Source organism: Vespula vulgaris, chromosome 21, assembly GCF_905475345.1.
Source record: "Vespula vulgaris chromosome 21, iyVesVulg1.1, whole genome shotgun sequence".
Taxonomy (NCBI): domain Eukaryota; kingdom Metazoa; phylum Arthropoda; class Insecta; order Hymenoptera; family Vespidae; genus Vespula; species Vespula vulgaris.
The window spans coordinates 3765108-3788633 of NC_066606.1; the positions used below are offsets into that span (position 1 = coordinate 3765108).

At 28.1% G+C, this 23526-nt stretch overlaps 6 protein-coding genes and 1 pseudogene across 10 annotated transcripts; 5 read left to right on the forward strand and 2 right to left on the reverse strand.

The window, feature by feature from the left end:
* The first annotated feature begins 163 nt into the window (after nucleotides 1-163).
* Nucleotides 164-852, forward strand: LOC127071393 (uncharacterized). The gene is made up of 3 exons (XM_051010648.1): nucleotides 164-306; nucleotides 393-476; nucleotides 555-852. The coding sequence occupies exons 1-3, from the start codon at nucleotides 264-266 to the stop codon at nucleotides 713-715; spliced, it is 288 nt and encodes a 95-aa protein (XP_050866605.1). The 5' UTR covers nucleotides 164-263; the 3' UTR covers nucleotides 716-852.
* LOC127071387 (splicing factor U2AF 50 kDa subunit) lies at nucleotides 825-6186 on the reverse strand. Of its 2 annotated transcripts, none has more exons than XM_051010632.1 (8): nucleotides 5936-6186; nucleotides 5228-5457; nucleotides 4861-5121; nucleotides 4559-4709; nucleotides 4369-4424; nucleotides 1703-1984; nucleotides 1470-1634; nucleotides 825-1391 (listed from the first exon to the last, which is right to left on the reverse strand). In XM_051010632.1, exons 1-8 carry the CDS (start codon nucleotides 5955-5957, stop codon nucleotides 1260-1262), a joined length of 1299 nt encoding a protein of 432 aa, XP_050866589.1. In that variant the 5' UTR covers nucleotides 5958-6186; the 3' UTR covers nucleotides 825-1259. The 2 variants fall into 2 exon arrangements, with proteins under 2 accessions (XP_050866589.1, XP_050866590.1); XM_051010633.1 differs by having other exon boundaries at nucleotides 4571-4709; nucleotides 5936-6184.
* A 146-nt stretch (nucleotides 6187-6332) lies between these two features.
* Nucleotides 6333-7928, forward strand: LOC127071389 (ankyrin repeat domain-containing protein 40-like). 4 transcript variants are annotated; one of them, XM_051010638.1, is made up of 4 exons: nucleotides 6333-6422; nucleotides 6716-6841; nucleotides 6987-7285; nucleotides 7374-7928. In XM_051010638.1, the coding sequence occupies exons 2-4, from the start codon at nucleotides 6720-6722 to the stop codon at nucleotides 7718-7720; spliced, it is 768 nt and encodes a 255-aa protein (XP_050866595.1). In that variant the 5' UTR covers nucleotides 6333-6422; nucleotides 6716-6719; the 3' UTR covers nucleotides 7721-7928. The 4 variants fall into 4 exon arrangements, with proteins under 4 accessions (XP_050866595.1, XP_050866592.1, XP_050866593.1 ...); XM_051010635.1 differs by having other exon boundaries at nucleotides 6352-6467; XM_051010636.1 differs by lacking the exon at nucleotides 6333-6422 and adding an exon at nucleotides 6429-6605.
* On the reverse strand, nucleotides 7772-9821 carry LOC127071386 (ribosomal L1 domain-containing protein CG13096-like). The gene is made up of 3 exons (XM_051010630.1): nucleotides 9011-9821; nucleotides 8204-8769; nucleotides 7772-8131 (listed from the first exon to the last, which is right to left on the reverse strand). The coding sequence occupies exons 1-3, from the start codon at nucleotides 9757-9759 to the stop codon at nucleotides 7932-7934; spliced, it is 1515 nt and encodes a 504-aa protein (XP_050866587.1). The 5' UTR covers nucleotides 9760-9821; the 3' UTR covers nucleotides 7772-7931.
* Nucleotides 9822-10604: 783 nt separating this feature from the next.
* LOC127071388 (4-galactosyl-N-acetylglucosaminide 3-alpha-L-fucosyltransferase 9-like) lies at nucleotides 10605-12751 on the forward strand. The gene is made up of 3 exons (XM_051010634.1): nucleotides 10605-11476; nucleotides 11550-11704; nucleotides 11782-12751. Exons 1-3 carry the CDS (start codon nucleotides 11270-11272, stop codon nucleotides 12716-12718), a joined length of 1299 nt encoding a protein of 432 aa, XP_050866591.1. The 5' UTR covers nucleotides 10605-11269; the 3' UTR covers nucleotides 12719-12751.
* A 57-nt stretch (nucleotides 12752-12808) lies between these two features.
* On the forward strand, nucleotides 12809-15210 carry LOC127071390 (uncharacterized). Its single transcript, XM_051010639.1, has 5 exons — nucleotides 12809-12821; nucleotides 13938-14021; nucleotides 14264-14572; nucleotides 14632-14834; nucleotides 14904-15210. Exons 2-5 carry the CDS (start codon nucleotides 14000-14002, stop codon nucleotides 15087-15089), a joined length of 720 nt encoding a protein of 239 aa, XP_050866596.1. The 5' UTR covers nucleotides 12809-12821; nucleotides 13938-13999; the 3' UTR covers nucleotides 15090-15210.
* Nucleotides 15211-18862: 3652 nt separating this feature from the next.
* Nucleotides 18863-23526, forward strand: LOC127071477 (uncharacterized; annotated as a pseudogene).

Sequence of the window (23526 nt, forward strand, 5' to 3'; positions counted from 1 at the left end):
ATAACAAATGTAAAAGTTTCTTTACCAGACCATTTTAGAAAGTTTAATATCTTTTACTGCATTGCCTACATGAATTTTCTCAACTACTTTATCTCGTAGTATTAAAGCAGATAAGCTACATTCTATATTATCTGTTATCACTTGTTATCTATCATCGTTGATTCATCATCCGACGATCAACGCTACACCCAATTCTTGTGTGTTGAAAAGAAGTTCAATTTTATTTTTGCTTCAAGTGAAGTTGGAACATTTTATTAATTAACATGTATTCAAAAAAGTTACTATTCTATCTCGCAGTTAGTTTGCGTAAGTAAATATAAACAAATATTTAAAACATTTTACTGTATATGACAATATTATAAAATACTTACGTTATATTTGACGATACATAGTTATTATGGGAATCTTCATCGATGGAATAGAGGCAAGACGTAAAATACTACGCGGTCGTAAGACAATTACAAGACAATATTACAGTGAGTAAAAATTGTAAAATATTGATGAAATTGTCACGTTTAGATGAAAATAATGTATAAATGTTTCAACTATTTCAGGAGGTACAGCTATACCCGCATGGGCAATAGTGCTATTATGTGGAATTAGTATGTTGTTAATAGGCGGTGGTCTTTACCTTTTACTACAAAAGTTTGTAATTGATCCAGCTGACACAACAAAAAGCCACTCATACCAACCAGCTGTACAAAACGAAGCTTAATTTTTAATAGATAATTATAATCATATATCATTTTTGTGTATAAAAAATTATTAAATTATAGTTCATGTATACTTTAATTTATATATTAAGAGGGTAGTAATCAATATAATTTTTAAATCATATCTGTATAAACACAGTGACAATGTTTTATTTCTTTTGTCCATCATAATTACTTAAACTTCTTATATTGCAGCTAACAATGCCATTTAATATCATTATTAGTTACTTTTTATTTCCAAATTATCAATTGATTATATTATTTAAACTATAAAATATTCCACGCATTATTAATTATACTGCATTTTTTTTTTATAAAGAATTACAGTATTTCATTTAATGAAATGAACGTAAATTATAGCAAATTATTACTATAATGCACTGTGCAGTCAAAAATAGTTGAATGATTTCTATATTCTAATTAAAAGGAATTACAGAGAATATTGTTCTCACGAAATATTTACTTTTAAGACATATCAGATTATTCACTTGTATGTATTATACAATACAGCCAATCATTAATTGGTAAGAAAGAAGAATCTACATTCTAGAATTCTCTACGATGATATTTATCGGGATCAAAATATGACGTAACTACTACACGATTGTTGAATTTGCGTCCTGTCAAAGTCTGTTGTGCTTTTTGACAATCGATAACGCTGTTAAATTCAACGAATACCTGCAAAATAATAATAAGTTATATATAGTAATAAACAATCATAAAAATATAAAATAAATGAAAAATTCTGTAACTTACTTTTCCGCATCCTGGAACATCAACACCTTCGATAGGTCTTGGTATTTCTACAGATCGGACTACACCGTATTTGTTGCATTCTTCTTTGATATCTTCTAAAATATCTTCATATTCCTCTTCTTCCATTAGTTCTTCTGGTGTAACCATATTCAGTAAGCAAAGTACCTGAAAATATATAAAAGTTACATTATTTCAATGTCTTATGTGAATGATACATTTATTTATATATTTACCTCCGTAGCAGGTCCACTTGTGCCTACCATGGATAAACCAGGCACCTGAATTTGTACGGGGGCTTGTGCTCCTATCATAGGATTCTTTGCACCGACACTAGCTCGTTGAACAATCAATTTCTTGTCTCCTAACTGCATACCATTTAACCCAGCAATTGCTTGATCCGTCATGGACACATCAACATATTCGCAAAAAGCATAACCTTTTGATAGTCCTGTCGCCGAATCCTTTACTAAATTGAAAGCTCTCAGTTGGCCAAAACTCATCAGTAGCTCCTTTACCTAAATTATCACAATGATATTATTTTTGTACTCATGTATGTTACATAAAATAATCTATACTAATGTAGACCATGCAATTTTCCTTTTAAAATTATAAAATTAATATTAATTTATTTATATTTGTCTCTTTAAAAGATTCTATTCTTCTAATGATTGTTTAAATTATTTTATTGAAAGAGACTATAAACCAAATATATGGATATGTAATAGGTTTTTAACAAATTTTCTATATGTAAAATACTTCGTAATGTATTCCATTATATTGTAAGATATACATATTGAATAATTAATGCAAGAAAAATGTAATAAAGTTAACGATATGTACATAAGGCATGTTCAATTTTTTGAAAGAGAAAAAAAATTTCATTCAAACAGAAAATTGCATAGTACAAGAACATGAAACTGATTTTCGAATGTATAGATGTGCCTGTTAATATCTATTTGTAATAATGTTTACATTATTTTATTAGACATAGTATTTAATTCTGCTTTGTTCCTCCTTCCTAAGAAGTTCTAATATATCTAAATTAAACCCTTCTTAAGCATAATTTCTCACTTCTAGAATTTTTATAATTGATTTATTATGTTAAAGTATGTGTATATATATACATATATTATATAGTATGTATATATATATATATATATATATATATATATATATATATGCATATATGTATTTATATAGTGATATTACTTACATGAACTCATTCATCACAGAAACTGTAAACTCTGAAATCTAGATAACAGCATGTTGCATCTATCGAGGAGGTAGAATACAACATACCTTCCTCATATAGATTTAACAAAAACATTCCTGATCTCCTCACAAGCCAGCAACATGCTTTTACCGATAAATTCTACCAGAAAATCAAAGAACGCACCATTAGCTCAGGAGAATCACAGACTTCGGGAAAGGGGCTGCAAAATCGCATAAGCCCAATGTACGAAGGCATGAAAATGAGATAAGTACTTGCCTCGAGGGACTGGACTAGCCTCTCTCCAGGCAGTGTGGTATATTGTCATGTTCGGTAGTAGTAGTAGTGGTAGAAGTAGTGGTAGAAGTAGTGGTAGTGGTAAGCAAATGCTTTTGATCAGCGCGACCCTAAGCTAAGAAATGGGGAGAAAGGGCACTGGTATCAGTCCACAATTTACTTTTACAATAACCAAAGGATTTTACTTTTCATTCTATTTTAATCATATTCACTGTAAGGAAACTGTTATTATCTCCAATGATGCAATATAGCAGTTGTTTACTTTTGTTTCTCTGTCACTCTCAGTATTTTCTCTTTGCCTAAAGACACATTACTGAAATTTGAACACGTAAGTTTCATTTGCGTAACCTGTAAACGCAATGAGGCACAAGATGAAGATCTGTAAAGCCTGTAAAGAAAATAGCTGCAAGGGAAAAAGATATTCCTGAAAAGAATAGATACCAGAAGACTTGGAGCTGTTACCAGATGCACATAAAATTATGTGTTGACCCTGTAATCCCATCCAAAATAAAACCAATTTGCTAGATAAAACGTTGATTTGTTTCACTTGTAGACCTATAAAGAGTCCTGTTGCATAAGCATCATTGCCATAAGAAAGTTGGATGACTCTGTAATAATGTTCCTGCCAAGTACACGTGTTTATATGAAATTTCTGCATCATTCTATGTAATATAATCTTTTCTTGACTTTTTGTACTTTTATTTCATGGATAATAATGCAATTGCAACAACTCCCCTTCCTTTCTTATATTCGAACTGCGACATTTTTGCTAAACTATTCTTGTTCGAGTTTGTCGAATTAGAATTTCTTTGGCTGGACCTAGAATATGCCTAGAAAGGATGTAAAAGAAAAACGACTGCTGCGACTGCATGCCATTTAAATGCTGCAACGCCTCTAACGATTTTCCTTGTTATCTATGTATCTATCCTGCACAACTTCGGGACGATGTGTGACAATGATAAAGGAATGAAAGAAGATATTGAACGCATCTGCTAATCCACAGACATTGGTGAAAGCGAAACCTGATTTTCCTACCTAATGACCTAATCGACGCAGAAATCCAGTGGATACACATACATACCTCTGTAGAATTTTGGCAGACTGGTACACCTTCCTCTGTTTAATCTCCGCTAAATAGCTAAGTACCTATGTTATAATGTAATCTTTTGTTTAACTCATAGTGCTGAGGATTGACATATTTTATAATCCTACAGCAATAGAGTCCTAACATTTTCGCATTGCAGTTTCCTCCCAGTCATTGATGCTTATTTTTATAATTTTTATGCAAGACTAAATACACATTCAATAACCAAAAATCGAGCTTCAATGAAAGAGAACTGCATTAAAAAGTGTGCAGTGAATACAAATGGTATAGTAGATTTTTTTGCATACCTGTTCTTCATTCAAATAATTCGGTAGACCACCAATGAAAATCTTGTGTGGAGAATCTGTAATTAATAAATATAATATTGTATTAATAATTGTGTTAATAAATATAATCTAAATTGAGTATATACATTAGAATACTACTCTATAATCACATATTATACACTGATATGTAAAATGTATGCATAAAACATACCAGGAACCGTACCTGGCACGTTCATGCTTGGATTATCTGTCATCCCAGGCATTGGTTGGTAATCATGTGGTCTTCTTATTTTTAAACTTTGTCCTTTAAAATTGATTCCATCAAAGGCCATGGCTTGTGTAGTTTCATCTATTGAACGAAACTAAAATAAAAAAAATTGGATATATTTGTATAATTCCCTCATAATAATAATTATATATATATATATATATATATATATATATATATATATGTATATGTATATATATGTATATATATATATAAAGAAAATAATTGTAATTTTAGTATTATACCTCCAAGAAAGCAAAGTTTTTATCTAGATTGATCTGACAAGCAAGGACTGGGTTTCCTGCAGCTTGTGCAAGGCCTGATAGATGCATCTGTTGATTGAAGAATTCCATCATTTCTTCTTCTGTGACTCCAAATGGAATATTACCAACATATAGTCTTCTTGCTTGACGAGTAATCGTACTACCGACAACAGGGACAGCAGCTTGAGGTGTATCTGCTACGATATTTGCAGGTATTTGACCAGCAGCTTGCATTGCTTTATACTGTTATACAAATAATTACAATATTAAAATTAAAATAAATAATAAGTAATAACAATTAAGTTAACATTCATTAATTATTAATTAACATTTATCATTCTTAAATTACCTGCAAAGGTGTAATATGCTCAAATCCTGGTGGTGGTACATCCCAATATAAAGATGGTTTCCTTCTTCTAGAACTGCGACTTTTTTTAGGAGAACTGCTTCTTTTACGATCTCTACGATCCTTGGAACGAGATCTTGATCTCTTCCTACGATCCCTACTACGTGATCTATGTCTTCTATCACGATCTCTATCCCTATCACGATCCTTCTCTCTATCTTGTCTTTCTCGATCTTGTAGAATAGGAATAATTATAAAATAAAATCGAATTAATTATGGAAAGAATCTTTTTTAATACTTTATTTAGTTATATCTGTATTATATTTAAAGACAACAAACAGATATTTTTTTATTATATTTTAATAAGAAACTTTTCAAACAAAAAGGCAACAGATATTTCTTAATAACTTGTATAAGCATATTTAATTAAGGTATATCAATGTTTGGAAATTCTTTTAGAAATATGTATTGTGTATTTCTATTTTATATACACACACACACACACACACACATATAAAAGAGAGCACACGTAAATGTCAATTGACGGTAGTTAAAAGAACAAAAAAAAAAAAGAAACATTTACAAATTTGTTTATGCGTGCAAGTATAAGCTCTCCGGCCATTACATTCATAGAAATCCATTCATCTCCACATAACGCGGGAAGACTTACGAAGAATGAAGACAAAAACATCTTATTAGAGAATTTCTCACCTCCATTGAAATCTTCTCCCATCTTTGATCTTCCAATTCAAGTATCACACTATATTATATGAGAATATGTTTATTCAGAACGATAAAATGTATAAACGTCAGCCGCTCCCAAACAGATTTTTATACCGAAATGGCGTGAGAGCAACAAGAAGAACAATGAATCTAAAATAACCGCTACCAGATGGCGTGAAAACCGTATTCAAGTATCTATGTTTCTTTGCTTTAACTTGAAGAACTATAATAAACAATGTATTTTATATCTCACGTTGAAAATAGAAAAAAATTATTGACTAATAGACTAATAATATAACTAAAAATAACAGTATGTCGGTTAATGAACAACACAATAATAATTTTATATATTTCTATAGATGAAAGAAATATAAATAAAAATATGTAGAAATATAAATTCCCTAGGGTTACTCCTTATGAAGTGAAAAGTCAAGATCAGATTAAATTTTTATTGGTTGCTACGACACTTAAAAATGTATTCTGATCCGATTTTCGTATATAAATCAAAATGAGATGCTATGTAAAAGAGTTATTATATTATCGTTATTATGTAGAGTTTTGATATTTTAATTTTATAAAATATATCAAAACAGTTTTTTAATAATACATTAATATCTTAATTGTTCGTAAAACCTTTACAAGGTTTGCAATTGAAATAGTTAAGTTAATCAATGAAATTTTGTGGAAGTAGTGGAAAGTTTCTCAATTTTACTAATCTTATAAATAATAGTTTAAAAATTCGTATGTAGTTAACGTTTTATGTTAAAGAAACATGGAAGAACAAATATTGGAAGAACGTCTGAGGAAAGCGGCCTGTATTGGGGATACAGATGTAGTTCAGGAACTTGTCAATTTAGGCGTTGATGTTAACACGCGACACAGTGTTAACGGATGGTATTAATTTTGATGACATACATTAAATTATACAACTTTTTCTTTTGTTAATATCAGTTATTTTCAATTGTTTTTAGTTACGATATATTAGTGCGTTGTTTCATTTTACTTATAGTTGTTTTTATAATTAATGTTCTTTTTAAAGGACACCATTACATTGGGCTTGTAAAAGAGGCTTTTTGGATGTCGTTGCTTTACTTTTAAAGCATGGTGCAGATAAAAATATAAGGTCAGAATGTGGAGAGACAGCAGTATCTTTATGCTCCAATCAACAAATTTTACAATTATTAAATTCTGATATTCAACGTAATACAAATGGACCAATGATAAATCAATTTATACCTAAATATATAAAAAATGTAACTACCAATGTAGATCCTGTACAGCATTTAGGGATGAATCATACTCGATATGAATTGAAAAATAATAACCATTTGCAAGATGGTAAAAAATTCATATTGTTTAAAAGAATATAAAGATATTTCAGATATATTATTTTAATAAATATTTATATTCATTTTTTTTTTTATAGAATTGGTAGTAAAATTACGTATTGCAAATGCACCCGATCCTGACTTTGTGGAGGTTGAACTACCTATGAATGATCTAACATATCAGACATTAATACAGATATGTTGTGAAGAATTTGGATTATGTTCACATCAAATTTTAAAGTTACGAAAGTTACCAAATACGAAACTGAGGAAAGATAAAGATATAAAACGACTTCAACATTTTCAAGAAATTGAAATAATAACAGATCCAGCAAATGTATATAAACATGTGCAATATTCTAACAGCGTTCCTAATAATATTTCATCTACACCAGCTAATGGATATCAAAGTATTTCAAATAAAGACCAAACTATTTTATATTAATTTCATTTTCAATCAATTTATTTTAAGGTTTATGGAAAATTAGAACAAATATTTTGTTTATTGTTGTTTAATTTCAATAAGAAATGGAGATATAATAATTAAACATTATGAAAAAATATTGACAAATATTCGCATGTATTTACATTTAGTAATATAATGATTAAAAAATTTGTTTTTAAAATTAATAAATAATATTCTAAAAAACAAATCATTACTTAGTTTCTTCTACACTTTCTTCTTCATGACTATCTTCAGATTCTCTTGAAAATGTCTGCTTGACTACAACATTACCATCAGGAGTAACTATCACATTAGTATCACCAGATAAAGTTGTAAGCTCTCCTTCAACATTGCAATATGCTTTTGGTCTTTTCGGTTTTATGACAGGGATATGTACAGTATTTTTATTTTCTGAAAATGAGATTTAAATCAATTATAATAAATGTATACTCTACATGAATATTACAAATTCATAATACTTACTTAGTGTTATGTATATGGGAAGGCCTGGTCCGGTCGGAGTTTTTAATCGAATAGCACGAATATTTGACAAACCACCAGGATAGACTTCGGTTAAACGGTTATAAACAGTAAGAACATTCTCTAAAATTTGCTTCTTCTTCATAGAGGTATTTGCTACTTGTATTATATGAGTATCAGCGAAAGAATGTAATTGCATAGTCGTTTTTCTCAATGCATAATCAATTTCACACTTTAAATCTTCCTTATTCATTTTAATGGAAGTTGGAAGTTTGCGTTTTTTGTAAAATATTTTTCCCAATAAATGTGATATATGTCCAGCAATTCTTCCATCCACTAAGAAATAATCATAGCTAGCAACGAGTTTTCTTTTCAGTTCATATTGATCATATTCTGTTTTAACTTGATTTATAGGTATTATATCTTTGATTTTGGTACATCCACATTTATCAAGTAACTCCCTATAATGATTTATTGTTGGCTCATGATCCTTTCTTCTACCCCTTTCAAGATCACATACAAAAAGTGCAATATCTTCATCTGATGATATTATAGAATATGGTAATAATCTATAACAATATATGAATTATAAAATAGTAACATTCGATTAAATATAAAAGAAAAATATATATATCGGAATAGCATCATTAGATAAATTATAATCATAAAATTTCATAAGGATCCATTGGTAATTATAAAGTATAATCATTTGCTGATTTTTTAGTTATAAATTAACTATACAAGCTCTATATTTACAATATTAAAAGTTTATAAAATGTTTTTCTTAATTAATATTAACATAGAACTTACATTCTTACTTGTCTTCTTGATATCTTTGGTATCCTGATACAAGTTACCTGCATAAATATTGGCTGAGATCCTTCAGAGAATAATATATTTTTATTCTTTAACTGCTCTTGAGTTAGATGAAAAATAGCTGAAATGCATTGTAATATATGCTTCTTTGATAAATCTTTAAGATTAATATCATCGCCATCTTCTTTTTTTTCAGTTTTTATCATTTTTCTCTGCGATTTTTTTGCACGTATATTTTTTACATTAGTAATATCTTTCATAATAGTCGCTTGCTGCTGTTTTGCAAAAATATCAGAATCATGTTTTGATTTCTTGAGTATCTCTATATTAGATAGAGCCTTTCTTCTTTTATTTGTTTTTTGAATGATATTTTTTACCTTCATACTTTCTTCCTTATCAATTCGGATATTATTTGTACTGTTTTTAGGAATATTTAGTACTTGCACATTATTTTTAACTTCATCATTAGTAACAGTTGTGGGATTCTTTTTCTCATTTATTTTTCCTTTCGTAATTTTCTTTCTCTTTTCTTTGGATGCTTCCACGATTACGTTAGAAATATTCAGATTTGTTAATCTCTTAATAGATTTTCCTTTCTTTTTTTCAACTAAATCACATTTTCTCTTTTTTTTATTTTCAACAGATTTTGAATTTAATTTTACTTTTATATCTGTTTTAGGTATTTTATTCATATCTTCATTTAATGTTTTTTTCTTTTTTTCTACACGCTTTAAGAGTTTCATTTTTAATTACACGTGCTGCTCTTTCTATCTCAATACGACACAGAACGAGAAAAGAAAGATCGCAAGGGAATTCGATGTATATATTGACATAAAATATGAATATGAAGATAGAATACTCCAATCGTATTCGTGTTTAGTAACGCCTTTGTCGGATTATTTTTAAACTTTGTTCACGGCGTTTTCATAATTTTTTCTGTCCAAGAAAATTAAATGCATAGAAAGGAAACTTAAGTAATAAAGAAATAAAAGAAGTGTAAGTTAGCAATCTCGATATGAGAAAAAGAACATAGACATGTCATCGGTTGAATGTAGGACGTAAGCCATAAGAATTTCATTATTGCTTAATTTTCCATCGTTACGTTACACCCAACGTTGAAAAATGTAGAGAGAAGGGAATAGTCGACTTTGATTGGTGAATTTCTTATATCTTACGATGATGCGTGATGAAGGACCTCAAAAATGAATAGTTTTTTCTAGTATTTGAAAGGTGACGCTGCTGTTGTTTTGTCAATTTTTTACGTTAATGTGGTGTGTTTCTAGTATCATTACAAATTTTGATGTTTCGACATTGGCACTACTGTATTAGTGAGTATATGATTGAACAAAAGAAGATTATTTATAAGAGGAAAGTATTTTCTAAATACACATACGCACACAACAAGGGAATCAAGCCGAATCCTTTTCTTTATTTTCAAAGTTGGAAGCTCATATATATAATTTTGCCTAATTAGGTGGATTGGTGGAACAATGGGATTGGTGAAGGATATAACTATACGCTGACAATTCAAGTACGCAGCCAACATCGAGAAATCAAAAGGTAATAACAGTTTTGACAACTGCATCAATGCAGAATGTATTAATCTAAGTTGAATTAGCAGTTATAATCATAGAAAAATTGATATTAAAATCGGTTATTTTTCTGGAAGTTTGAAACGACAAAGAGTTATATGATATATATGTTTTATTAATTTATGTCTTAAATTATACGTGATATAATTAATAAGTAATAATAATTGAAATTACTAATTAAGCGTAAAATCTGTAAAAATATTTATTTATAGATAAAGCAAAATATAACAATATTATTTTATTTTTATTGTATCTCTTTGGGAAATGAAAAGAAAATTATTACATACTGTTAAATTTTTGTTATACATATATGCATAATTACACGATAATAAAAATCCCGTTATTAAATAAAATACATGAAATCAATAGCAAGTAAAGTAACACTTGGTTAACCAACACAATCGAGAGCACTTTCATGACAAGCGGTTCTTTTTTATCATTAAACGATCTCGTTTCCTTCTTCTTTCTATTGTTTTCTTATCTTATTTTGTAGTTTTACGTCAGTAGAAATTCATTATACGTCGAGCGTTTGAAAGTGATAGAACATAAATGTGATATCGCGTTTCTTTTAATTCTATAATGTATTATAATAAGTGCATAATTTTAACAATACATTGATACGGTTCACTTAACTTAAGTTTTGAAGAATCGACTTTCTATAATGTTGGCGTTTCGAAACTATCGGCGCGTTTTTATGTATTTGTGTGCTATTTCTTTAATCATTTACGGTAGTTATATTATTATTAATAAATGTATCAATAAACGTTCTGTTAAAGGAATGTTATCTTTAAATATCAAAGAACGAAATTTATTGTTTCCAAAAGAATTAACAATAAAATTAAGGAAACAAAGTGTTTCGGACAAAGAGGTATTGCGTTATAATCCTCAAATTTTACCAATAGATGTTTTATTATAGTACATAATTTTTTCGTCTTTTTAAGTTAACGAATATGTCTATACTTGGAAACTGGCTTTTATCGTTCGAAAAATCTTTACCGCTTATAATTCAGAAAAAAAAGAAACCTTATATTATTCTAATTTGGAGGCACGGACCATTATTGGAAAGAAGACATATTAGGCGTTTTACTAATACTAAGTCAGCTTGGTGTTTGTATAATTACGTGTATACGATTCCACCATATTACCTACATTTCTCTTTCTCAATTATTTTAGATATTCACCGTGGGAAAATTGTTCGGTCAATAATTGTTTATTGAGTTACGATTCGCAAGACTTAAATAAAGCAGACGCACTTTTATTTCATCTTCATCTTACAAAAAGTGTAAAAGATTTACCTATTAGGACTCGTTGGGATCAAAGATGGATCTTTTTAACAGACGAATCGCCAATGCATACATTTTTATATAAAAATCAAAAGTTATCAGATTACAATGGCTTGTTTAATTGGTCAATGTCGTACCGCATGGATAGTGATATACCTGTACCTTATGGCAGAACTATTCCAATATCTTCCACGAGAAATTTGTTCAATGATTTAACATATTTACGTAATAGCTTTGTAAGATCGAAAACTAAATTAGTTGCTGTAATGGGCAGCAATTGTTCTGGCAAAAATCACAGATGGGAATACATTCGCTCTCTAAAAATTTTATTGAGTGAAGATTTTGATATTTACGGACGATGTAGGGGAGGTAATACGACGGCTTGTCCTGGTCATTTTGACAACGATTGTTCCGCTTTAAATGCTTATAAATTTTATCTCGCGTTTGAAAATTCAAATTGTAAAGAATATCTAACTGAAAAAGTTTTTTGGAATGGATATGAAAAATTTGCCGTTCCGATAATCATGGGTCCTTCGAGAAATGATTGCGAACGTCTTTTACCGTTAGGATCATACTTACACGTTGATGATTTTACTAATCCAATCGAATTAGCGCACTATCTAAAATATTTAGATCGCAATATTGATAATTACCTTAAATTTCACGAATGGCGTCGATATTATAAAATATTGAATGAACACGGTTATTTTGGTAGCGCATCTCATCACTATTGTCGTATTTGCGAGGCTTTGCATTATAATTCTCAGGCGAATAAAGTTTATGAAGATCTCGATAATTTTTGGGGCAAGGAAAAATTCTGTTCGTAGATCAAATTGAAATATCTTCGAAAATATACTGGAGTTCGTGGTAAAAATATATATTATTAACCTCTTAGATGTGAATAACGAGTGTATTCGTCATGTGATAAAAGTAATTGTCATTTGTTATTTAAATATTTAAAAATATTTTTAAATAAAAACAAAATAAACAGAAAAAGAAAAAATTACAAAACTCACTTGAAAAAGCTGCACATAGTGATCCATAAAATATTTACAAATTTCTAACTATATTGTTTCTTTATTTCTTTATTTTTTTAATTTTTTAATTTTTTATCCATTATTTCAAAATATTTGTAACATTCCTAAAGAAATTAAACTCCCTCCAGAGAAATAGAAAGATAAAAATATTGTTCATTGTCAAAAGTAAGTCATAAGTATTATGAAACTGTGTTTTACAAAAAACTTAAGATTTTCTTTCTAATAGGTACTATCAGTTGTGTTATTTCTACTATATATGTAGTTTATCAGGTAATCAATAACGTACAAGTATTATGATAAGTTTTTTAAGAAAAGTTTTTCTATCGCCGAAGAATGAACAAAAAGAATCTATTTTTTTTTTTTTTTTTAAGTGCGATACATCTTTAACAAATGTATATTCGTATACATTTGTATAAATATGACTTTTTTTAATAAAAAATATATCGTTAATCATGTTTGTACTTATTAGTACTTATCAAACATCGAATGTGTGCGCATATGTTGTACATATAGTATGAACACACCAAAATTATATACTATACATATCTCTAATATTTTTTTTATCGATATTAAATATTAAATCATTATTTTCTGAAACATGCTTTGTGATTACAATGGATATAAAAATATACATAGAAGTTCTATCGATTTTATGATATGTATAACCTCAATTTAATTTTCAAATATAATTGCGTACTGCAAAGCTGACGATTTTTTTTTTAATTCTAACGTATATTACGTATTTTTATCAACATAGTCAATATTACATAAACTATGTCTAATTGTATGAAGTGACACAGTTAAGTTCACAATCATTTAAATGTATAATATGTAGTAATTATTCCAATGTATAATATTTTAACTCTGCAACTGTTTCGCGTTATCAAGACATCAATAAAACGAGATTTCTTATGGTATCAAACGATTGTATCTCGATACATTTTATATTCTTATTGCAGTAAATGTAACAAAAAATATGTTGCAAATATGTCTATAAAATGCTTTCAAGGACACAATGACATCTATAATGGTGTAACTATACATTCCATTGAAGAACCTTGTCCCATCACAATGTTCTCTGAATGTTTAAAAGGTACAGACTTGTCTTATTTTCTATAATCTTACTTTTAAAAATCGCAACTATTTGATATTTGTTTATGATTATTATAGATCAAGTAAGATATATATCATACATATGCGTGTACAAATAATATATCATTAAACATATTATATTTGCACGCACATGAAATATCTAGCAATCAAAATCTAAATTATAAATCTATATTCTTTTAGTTCTACAACAATATTTATTTTTCAATAAATGATTTTTTATAGCTTCCTTAGAAACTTGGTCAGAACAAAAGAAACGGACAATATGGTTTCGTGTACACTTGTCGCACTCCGAATGGATACCAATTTTAGTACAAAAAGGCTTTAAGTTTCATCATGCAAGAGAAGAATATGTTATGTTATATAACTGGTTGAACAAAGAAATAGTTTGTAATGTCCCACCTTACGCTCACACAAATTTAGGAGTAGGAGGATTTGTCTTTAATGAAAAAACTTCAGAGATCTTAGTTGTAAAGGAGAAAAATTCTATAGGAAATCAGTTTTGGAAATTACCAGGTGGTTATGTCGAGCCAGGTAATATCTCTAATTGAAATAAGTGGTCAATGGACAATTTTAACAATTTTATTTTCTAGGAGAGAATATAGATGAAGCTGTACAAAGGGAAGTATTAGAAGAAACAGGTGTTCAAACAATGTTCAAATGTCTTGTAACTTTTAGGCATGCACATGATACTACTTTCAATTGTTCAGATATGTATATGGTAGCTTACTTAATACCTTGTACTTTCGATATCATAAAGTGTCAGACAGAGATTACTGAATGTAGGTGGATAAAGGTAAGAATTATTATTAATGAATACATCTTCATAAATTTTACTTTCTAATTAATAAGTTTGTTTTCATAGATCGATGAGTATTTACAACATCCAGAAGTACATGAAACTAATCGCATATTTACTAAGAAAATGATTGAATTTTTAAAGAATCCTATAGGGATAACTGCGGAGCATGGAACACATCCAATTACTAAAAAACCTATTTGTATATATAGTATATCAACAAATAAAAACATATGTGAATGTAAAAAATAAATTATGTGAAATTATGACAAAATAAGTAACAAATATTTTTAAATCATAAATTCTAAAATACTATATTTAATATGCTATGTTTAATATATATGTATACACACATATTAAATGATATGAATTATTTTCTTTGTTTCTTTTACTTTTTTTTTTTAAACTCAATTTTCTTTACTTTTAGATAGAAAACACTTTTACAAAGTAACGCTAAGAAATCAAACATAATTTTATGTATATTTATAAGATTCAGTAGATTCAAAGTAGAATTTTCAAGATATAGCCATAATATAGTTGTGCAGTCAGAAAAAACAACTTGCTACATGTGACATTACATAATTTTGACAAACAAGGTCTCATTTTAAAGGCAAAGGTTTAATCTAGACCCTGCTTTTTCAAATATTTTTTCGGGAATCAACTTGAGTTAGTTATATCCTTTTCACGCGTACATAACAACCGTAAAGTTGTTTAGTACATTTTCAATCTTTTATATGTATATCTTTTTTTGATAGTAGAGTACGTATTGCAGTGATTTGTGTTAGATACGATGTCGGTACATATTTGTTTCACGACAAATGCATAAAGAGTAATAAATATAATTGATGTAATAATTATAATTATATAATAATTATAACATATAATAATTAGTATATAAATTTGCGATAAAAAATCTTTATTTTGTGAATAAATTATTTTTGACAAAATACTATTTCTTAACATGGTTATTTAAAAAAAAAATAAAGCTTTTTCAAAAATTAAAAAATTCGGGATCCTAGATTAAATCTCTAAAATGAGATCTTATGCATAAAAATTGATCAACAATTAAGCCTGTTCTCATCGTTGGCGTAAACCATTTTAAAACCAAAGATGATGAACAGTCTTAAGTTGGCCACACATATTTTGCATAACTGTAAATGTATGCAGAAGCCTACTAGATACATAATATTCTGTAATGCAACGTTACTACACAATCATGACGAATTTGACTTTATTTGCTGAAATATAGATTATAAGAATAAATTATCTAAAATATTTAAGAAAGATTTTGTAAAATTTTAAGAGTAAGTTTATCGATTGTGAAATAAATTTTTTATTATATTATCTTTGAGTGAGTATAAATTTATATTTAATATTTTATAGATGTTTCGTTTATTGTGCCGAATCGTGCAATTCGATTAGCTATTTGTAAGAACCATAGCAGAATTCCAACATGCATTTTTTGACCGCTACTACTATTAGGCTCTATTATTAGGCTCTTCATATACACTTTCATAATAAGAGCAGTAATCGTAACTTTTTTTGCACGGCAGCTGAATCGTGCAACGCGATTGGTCAAAACTTTATTGTTACTGTTACGAAAAGTGAAGGATTTCAACGGTTAACTTTAAAGCCTTTTACTTACAGATTGTCGTAAGGTTTTAAACGGTAAATCGTAGTACGTAAATGTTATCACAACATAACTCATAAGCTGCAATTAGTCATAATTATCATTGAAGAAATAGTGCTAAAATATAATTATTAAGTTTCAAGTGTTGCTACTTGCTGATTGTTGTATCATTTTGATTTTTTTTTTATTATATTTACGTTTCATTAAAACACAAAATATAATATTCTTGATAATTTCAATCGCAATGTTTGGGTACATAACCATAAAATCTATATACTAGTACTGCGTTACATTCATAAAATTTCAAATGTCGAGTTTAAATACTAGAAGGCATATGATCGAATGTTAGACGTAAGTCATAAGAATTCCGTTATTGCCAAATTCTTCATCGTTACAGTTTGCGTTTTGTCTAAAATATAGAGAACAGGGAATAATCGACTCTGATTGGTGAATTTCCTTACTGTTTTATCTCAGTAGATACATGTCTAAATGTTTTAAGCCACTGACAGTATATGTCGCTGCTTAGTTTTTAAAGATTGGATGAGAAATGAACGAAAGGAATAGTAAGAATAACTGTAAAAAAAAAAAGAAGAAGAAGAAACCATGCGGGCATAGGATAAATAAACGTATAATGAAGACTGGACAGGCTATATAACAGAACAACATTAGAACGACAAAGGTAGAAAGTAAGGTTATGTAAATCTAAAAAAGGAATAAAATAGAGTCCAATGCAGCATATTTTTTGTTAATGGCTACAAAGTTTAGAATTTACTAAACGGGATTATCTTGGTGTCCAAAAAATACAACTTCACTTTGTCTTTTTATTGTATCACAGTATTTCTATATCAGCATAATGATCAAATAAAAATTATATGGCGTAGACTTCTTTTGTTATACAATGCTGAACAAAATGATAATACATTTGATATATTTAAATATTTCCTACAATCAAAAGAAGGAAATATACATTTTACACATCCTGTGTATATTTCCAAATAAAGAAAATAGCACATGTGTGCTGTCTAATTTTATATATTACATATTTTCATATTATGATAGTGTGAAAATTCTGAATGCTATGTGAAGACAACCTTTTACAAATGTATAAATATAATTTAGATTGGTATTATATTAATGTGTTGTCTTGATAGAAATACAAATAGACATAGATAAAATGATAGCACATTTGAAAAGTATAAATGTATATCTTATATTATACAAGTTATAAATACGAAGATATATAAATAATATAGATAAAGATGTTCTTAATAATGTGTTGAACTTCTATGGTTCTCAATTATTTATTATCCTATGATCTTGGTTGATAAAGATTTATACAAGACTGATTGTGGATGGGAGAATGTTTTCCCATTGTTTATTAATACAGGCTTTTAAATCATGTAAATTTTCAAACTGTGTCTTCTATATAGTCTGTTTGTGATAATAATCTTTAATAATTCTCAATAATATCGAGGTCTGGGGAGCATGTTGGCTATTTAAGAATAAAAATTTTCTTTTTGGAAGAATATCCTTGAATAACTTCTGCTGTATGGACCACAATATTTCTTGCTAGAATATATATTCTGAATGACAGCAATGTATTCTGCATATTTATCAATTTGATTTTTTATTAATTGTAGGTAAATTGTATTTCAGTTTTCCTGGTATAAAATTAATTTCTGATCTTCTTCTATATGTAATGCCAGCCCAAATCATTAATCCATCTTCTTTAATCTGACATTAGATTTTTCTTAATAGTTCGTTTCGAATATCTCGATAATAATATGAACATTTATTTGAATCTTGTTTCTCATCGATAAAAATAATTTTCTGCAGATTTTCTTCTAATGAAAATATTTCTTTACAAATGTTAATTGTTCTTATATTTTATTGTCAATCATAGCTTCATCTATACTTTTGTCTGATTTACAATGTTATTTATTTGTAGTAACGAACATTTTAAATATTAGTTTTCATTTAAATTTTGTGAGCGATTTCTCTTGCAGCGATAAGAGTTTAATGTAGTATGAAGTATTGCCTTTATTTTATGTTGAGATAGTGCTTTTCTTTCTACTATTGACAGTCCCAGTAAACAAACAGGAATATTTTTGTAGAATCTAGATCGGGTCTTGCTATCCTTTCTAGATGTTCATTTGTAGCCTTCCAATTTTATTTGCACTGAATATTGTTTACATATTTTTTATATTAGTGTAGTGAATCTTTTATTTTTTCAGTGATTTTTCTTGTAATTTCCTTAAAATTAGAAGCAATGCTAATCTATTTATTGTGCTTTGTTGTAATACACATTCTTCCAATCGCTCCTTTTTTTTATAAATTTTTGGAATTTTTAGAAGATTATATATATCATGTTAAAAGTCCTATTTAATAATTTTGCAATTTTTGTAATAGTATAATTTTTTAACTGCAACAACAAGATCCAATTAACTTCACTTTTGTTTAATTTTTTTCTGCTAGTCATTTTTCTTGGAATTATTTATTCTAGAATTAGAATATTTATTCTAGAATTAGATGCACCAATATTATAACTAACTGAAAAATTTACATGTGTGCTTCAAATCATTGACTAATTACTGATAGGAAACCTAAAAATGGAAAACAAGTTTAACTAAGATCGGATTATGTTTATATTTTTTTCCTTTATTTGTCTTCTTCTATACCATAGAAACTTCAGATTTACAATACTCACTTTGGAGGACATCTAATATATAGCATGTCTAATAATATGTTTCCTATTACACACATATCTATACACGATATATCTTGATATTAATTAATAAGAAAATTTTTTTTATTTGAGTTGTTTTTGATTGTTACTTTGTAGAATTTTCTCTTTCTATTATTCGTTACTATTCATATACTTTTACTATTACCGACAACTATTCAAATCGAAAAGACAATTTCTATTTATCTCTCTATATATATATGAGGTCTGCCTGAAAAGTATCCAACCTTGTGCTCTAACCTTGTATTTGGATGTGCTATAATAAGTATTCATTATTTAAGGAAGATCTTTATGAGTGTCCCTACCAAGCAGTACAGTCCTTCGAGTCTTTAGCCGACAATGATGAGCTGTTGAGTAAACTTTGAATTTCATACGTGTCGCATTTCAAAATGACTTAATGTATCGAACAACTTTGTGCATTAAACTTTGCCAAAAATTTGGCCATTTGTTGTGTTCGGAAACCATCCACATGATTCGAAAAGTATATAGCGATGATTCCATGAGTGATACAAGGATTAAAGAGTTGTTTAGACGATTTAAAAGTGATCCTCGTTCTGGCAGGCTTATAATGGTTGAAACACCTGAAAATGTGAAACGAGTTCGAGTTTTAATTAATTAAAATCATCGTTTGACTATCCGAGAGATAGCCTAGGAATTCCAAAAACTGTTATTTCAGAAAATCTTAGCCAAGATTTAGGAATGAGTCGCGTAGCTGCAAAATTCGTTCCACGGTTGCTGAAAGAAGACCAAAAGAATTATCGGATGGATGTCGCCTAGAACAATTTAGAATCAATCAGAAATAAGCCGGAAATGTTGAAAAAGGTCAAAATTCATGGGAATGAGTCATGGGTTTATGGGTATGATCTCCAGATGAAAGCCCAATTTTTGCAATGGAAGATGCTCGAAGAGTAACAACCAAAGAAAGCATGTCAAAATCTGAGCAAGTTGGGAAAGAGTTATTTATCACGAGTACGCTCCAAAAGGTCAGACGACAAATAAAGAGTATTACAAAAAAGTTTTGAAACGATTGCGTGATGCAGAAAAGAAAACTGCCAGATTTGTGGAAAAGTGGCAATTTGACAACCATGACAATGCACCTGCTCATTCATTGCAACTTATCCACTAATTTCTTGTGAAACACAGGATTATTCAGCTTTGTCAGCTCCCTTATAGTCTTGACCTTGCTCCTTGCTACTTTTGACTGTTTTCCAAATTGAAACATTCTTTTAAGGGAAGAAGATTCGATGACGTGGATTTGAAAGTGGCAGGATCGTTGGAAGAAGGTTATAGTTTCCAAAGGGAAGTACTTTGAAAGGAACATCGTCGCCATTCATTGGATTTAGCTCTTTCTTCTGCTATAGTACAAGGTTAGATACTTTGTCAGATAGATCTCGCGCGTGTGTAAAATCCTGGTCTTGTTAAGTTTACTTTCTCTTAGTTCTATCTCTAGTACTTTCTAGTTAATATACTTTCTCTAGTACTCTCTCTTAATCTCTTATTTAGCACTTTAACAAATAAATTTAACAATAAAAAATAGACATTAAATAGTAAACACATTCTTTCAAAAGTTAAACTTATTATTATTCAATACTTTGGCGAACGGATCTGTATACTACATTTCAATTTTACAATATTTAATATTCAATTGTTTGTTTTTTACTAGTCCATGTACAAAGTGGTGTTTCTGTAATATGTTTAGATCATCTTTTAACTACTCTGCTCTTTATCAGTTGAATTAAACTTCAATTAATTACTTCTGCAGTTGTTTGAAAGATGTCATTTGTCAGTTTTCTTATCAAGATCTTAAGGTTCAATGAATTTTATCTTTATAAAAACTCTTGTTATTAATCATAATTCTAATGATGATATTTGGATAAAATAATAGATGCATATATACAAATATATGGGTATATACAAATATGTAGTATACACTTCGGGATAAAAAAATAGCATATCTCCAAATTAATGTATCATTCTTTATTAAACATTATAAATTCAATTTTTTTTATACATATGTTTTCAGGATACCTTTATCGATATACAATTAATCAAAAAAAAGTCTTCGTATGCAGTATTAAAATTTTCTTAATGTTGTTTATTTCCAACTGGGATATTAATAAATAAATAATTTTTACGCCAGTATATTTAGGAACATAATTTTTATTATTAATGAAAAAGAAAAAAAATATATTTATTTATCAACAAGTAAAATAAAGAAAAAGACAAACATAATAAAAATAAAGTCAAAAAAGTTTCCATACATATAACTATATTAATCATAATATCTTAAATTAATAATCTCAGTTTTCCCTTCACTTTAATTACCTCTTGTAATCTTTTTGACATTGGGCCAACTGATTTTTCAGTTACATTGTGTGAGAATTATTCCATTCAAATAAAATTTTGGATTTTAATTCTCTTTTGTTTTTAATATTATATTTTTTTAAGTTTATTTTAATATAGCTTCATAGATATTCTATGGGGTTCATGTTAGGGTGTATGAACTTGCTTCGGAACATTATATAATATCCATTATTTTAATTTTTTTGCAGTGTGCTTTGGGTTATTATCATGTTGAAAGATAAATGATCCTTATAGATTTAATTTCATTGCATTACTACTTAAATTTTCATTAAAAATATTAAGGTAGACATTTTGATTCATAATTTTATTAATAAATGTTAAATTTTTAACTTCTATTGCATTCATGCACTCCCAAACCATGTCTAATTGTTGGACATAAATTTTTACATTACATTTGTGTATTTAGTTTCCTTTAAACTTCAATATATTCATCAGAAATAAAAATATTAAATTTACATTCATCACTGAATATAACACTATTCCAGAAGTTTTTATCCTTATTAATATGCGAATTTGCAAATTCCAAACGTTTACATTCATTAGTTTTACTTATGAAAGGTTTTCTTATATGACTATACGGCCATTGTAACCAACTTTCCTAAGTACATTTCCGATAGTTCCAGAAATGCTTTAATATTGTAGTCAGTTTCAATCATATCTACCAATTTTGTAGCACTTGTTTATGGATCATATCTCATTGTTCGCAAAATAGCCCATTTATGATGTACTTTTAATTTTTGAGGTCTTCCTGTTCGTCATCGATTTTGCAATGATCAAGTTTTATTATATCTATTAAGAACATGCTGTACAGAAAAGTGTGATTTCTTTATAATTTGAGCAATTTTTCTTAATATTGCACAATTTTATAATTAACTCGCAAACTGTTATCGATATTTTCATTTTCGGAAAAATGTTGTGTATAATCTTTTCTCTTCTCTGGCAGATGAGAATTTGTACTTGATTTTGGAACACTGTCTCAATCTTGTTTGTAAACATCCTGCTGAATTCTTGGTATTAAATTGTTAAAGACATTGTACAAAAACTTTTCTGACGTTACTTTTGTTGTTTGTCTTTTTCTTCATTTTACTTGTTTATAAATAAATAAAATGTTCTTTATTTTTCATCAATAATAAATGTTATGTAATTGAATATAATAAAAATTATTTATTTATTAACATTCTCATTGGAGAGAAACAATGTCAAGAAAATTTTACAGTGTATGGAGACTTTTGACTAACTGTATATAAATAAAATGTAATTAGATTTGATCAACATATTTGTTTTTATTAAAAGAAAAAAAATTATTAGTGAAATGTAGAAGGACAAAATGATAGCACATTGGATGAAAACCTTGAAGTGTTAAATAATTAATTAATCTTTTGCACTCCGTTGTTGCCGATAATGCATTTGAAATACAAGTACTGTCGCAGCAACACAATATGTTTTGCTGACTTAATCATTTTAATATAAACTGATGCAAGTATTTCATAAATTCATACATCTTATATAAAAGCGTGAAAAAGAACAAAAATAAAAATCCACTGTTACATTTGAAATACGTCAAGCAACTAGTCCATCAACTAGTAGGTAACTTTTGAAAAGAACGATCAAGATTTTTAACTTCGGCATCTGAGACTAAACTTGATGAAAAATTGCATATAATGCAAAAGGGAAAGAAACAAGATTGTGCTATATATTCTAACAGACAAGAGAAAGGAAAAAAAACGTGAAACTAGTGAATTTTGTGATAGTCCTGAAAGACCCCATATGCATATGGGTGATTGTTTCTAAAAATATCATGCTATGACAAATTACAAAACATAAAATTTATATTTTGTTGAGGATTTATAAACTTCAGCTTGTTTTATATAATGTTGTTTTTATGTAATGTATATAAAAATTGTTTTATATAATGTTGTTTAGTTAATAAATAAATATTTTGTTTTATTACA

Bases quoted from the DNA above. Each gene is read 5' to 3' on its own strand.
- LOC127071393 (XM_051010648.1), top strand. From the start codon at position 264: ATGTATTCAAAAAAGTTACTATTCTATCTCGCAGTTAGTTTGC. The intron at 307-392 runs GTAAGTAAATAT...GACGATACATAG, and splicing joins CTATCTCGCAGTTAGTTTGC to TTATTATGGGAATCTTCATC. The intron at 477-554 runs GTGAGTAAAAAT...CAACTATTTCAG, and splicing joins AATTACAAGACAATATTACA to GAGGTACAGCTATACCCGCA.
- LOC127071387 (XM_051010632.1), bottom strand. From the start codon at position 5,957: ATGGGAGAAGATTTCAATGGAG. The intron at 4,710-4,860 runs GTATAATACTAA...TTTTTATTTTAG, and splicing joins AAAACTTTGCTTTCTTGGAG to TTTCGTTCAATAGATGAAAC. The intron at 1,635-1,702 runs GTAAATATATAA...ATATATTTTCAG, and splicing joins CAAGTGGACCTGCTACGGAG to GTACTTTGCTTACTGAATAT.
- LOC127071389 (XM_051010638.1), top strand. From the start codon at position 6,720: ATGGAAGAACAAATATTGGAAGAACGTCTGAGGAAAGCGGCCTGTATT. The intron at 6,842-6,986 runs GTATTAATTTTG...TTCTTTTTAAAG, and splicing joins CGACACAGTGTTAACGGATG to GACACCATTACATTGGGCTT. The intron at 7,286-7,373 runs GTAAAAAATTCA...TTTTTTTTATAG, and splicing joins TAATAACCATTTGCAAGATG to AATTGGTAGTAAAATTACGT.
- LOC127071386 (XM_051010630.1), bottom strand. From the start codon at position 9,759: ATGAAACTCTTAAAGCGTGTAGAAAAAAAGAAAAAAACATTAAATGAA. The intron at 8,770-9,010 runs GTAAGTTCTATG...ATATTGTTATAG, and splicing joins TCAAGAAGACAAGTAAGAAT to ATTATTACCATATTCTATAA. The intron at 8,132-8,203 runs GTAAGTATTATG...TCTCATTTTCAG, and splicing joins TCCCATATACATAACACTAA to AAAATAAAAATACTGTACAT.
- LOC127071388 (XM_051010634.1), top strand. From the start codon at position 11,270: ATGTTGGCGTTTCGAAACTATCGGCGCGTTTTTATGTATTTGTGTGCT. The intron at 11,477-11,549 runs GTATTGCGTTAT...CGTCTTTTTAAG, and splicing joins AAAGTGTTTCGGACAAAGAG to TTAACGAATATGTCTATACT. The intron at 11,705-11,781 runs GTCAGCTTGGTG...CAATTATTTTAG, and splicing joins AGGCGTTTTACTAATACTAA to ATATTCACCGTGGGAAAATT.
- LOC127071390 (XM_051010639.1), top strand. From the start codon at position 14,000: ATGTTCTCTGAATGTTTAAAAG. The intron at 14,022-14,263 runs GTACAGACTTGT...GATTTTTTATAG, and splicing joins GTTCTCTGAATGTTTAAAAG to CTTCCTTAGAAACTTGGTCA. The intron at 14,835-14,903 runs GTAAGAATTATT...TTGTTTTCATAG, and splicing joins CTGAATGTAGGTGGATAAAG to ATCGATGAGTATTTACAACA.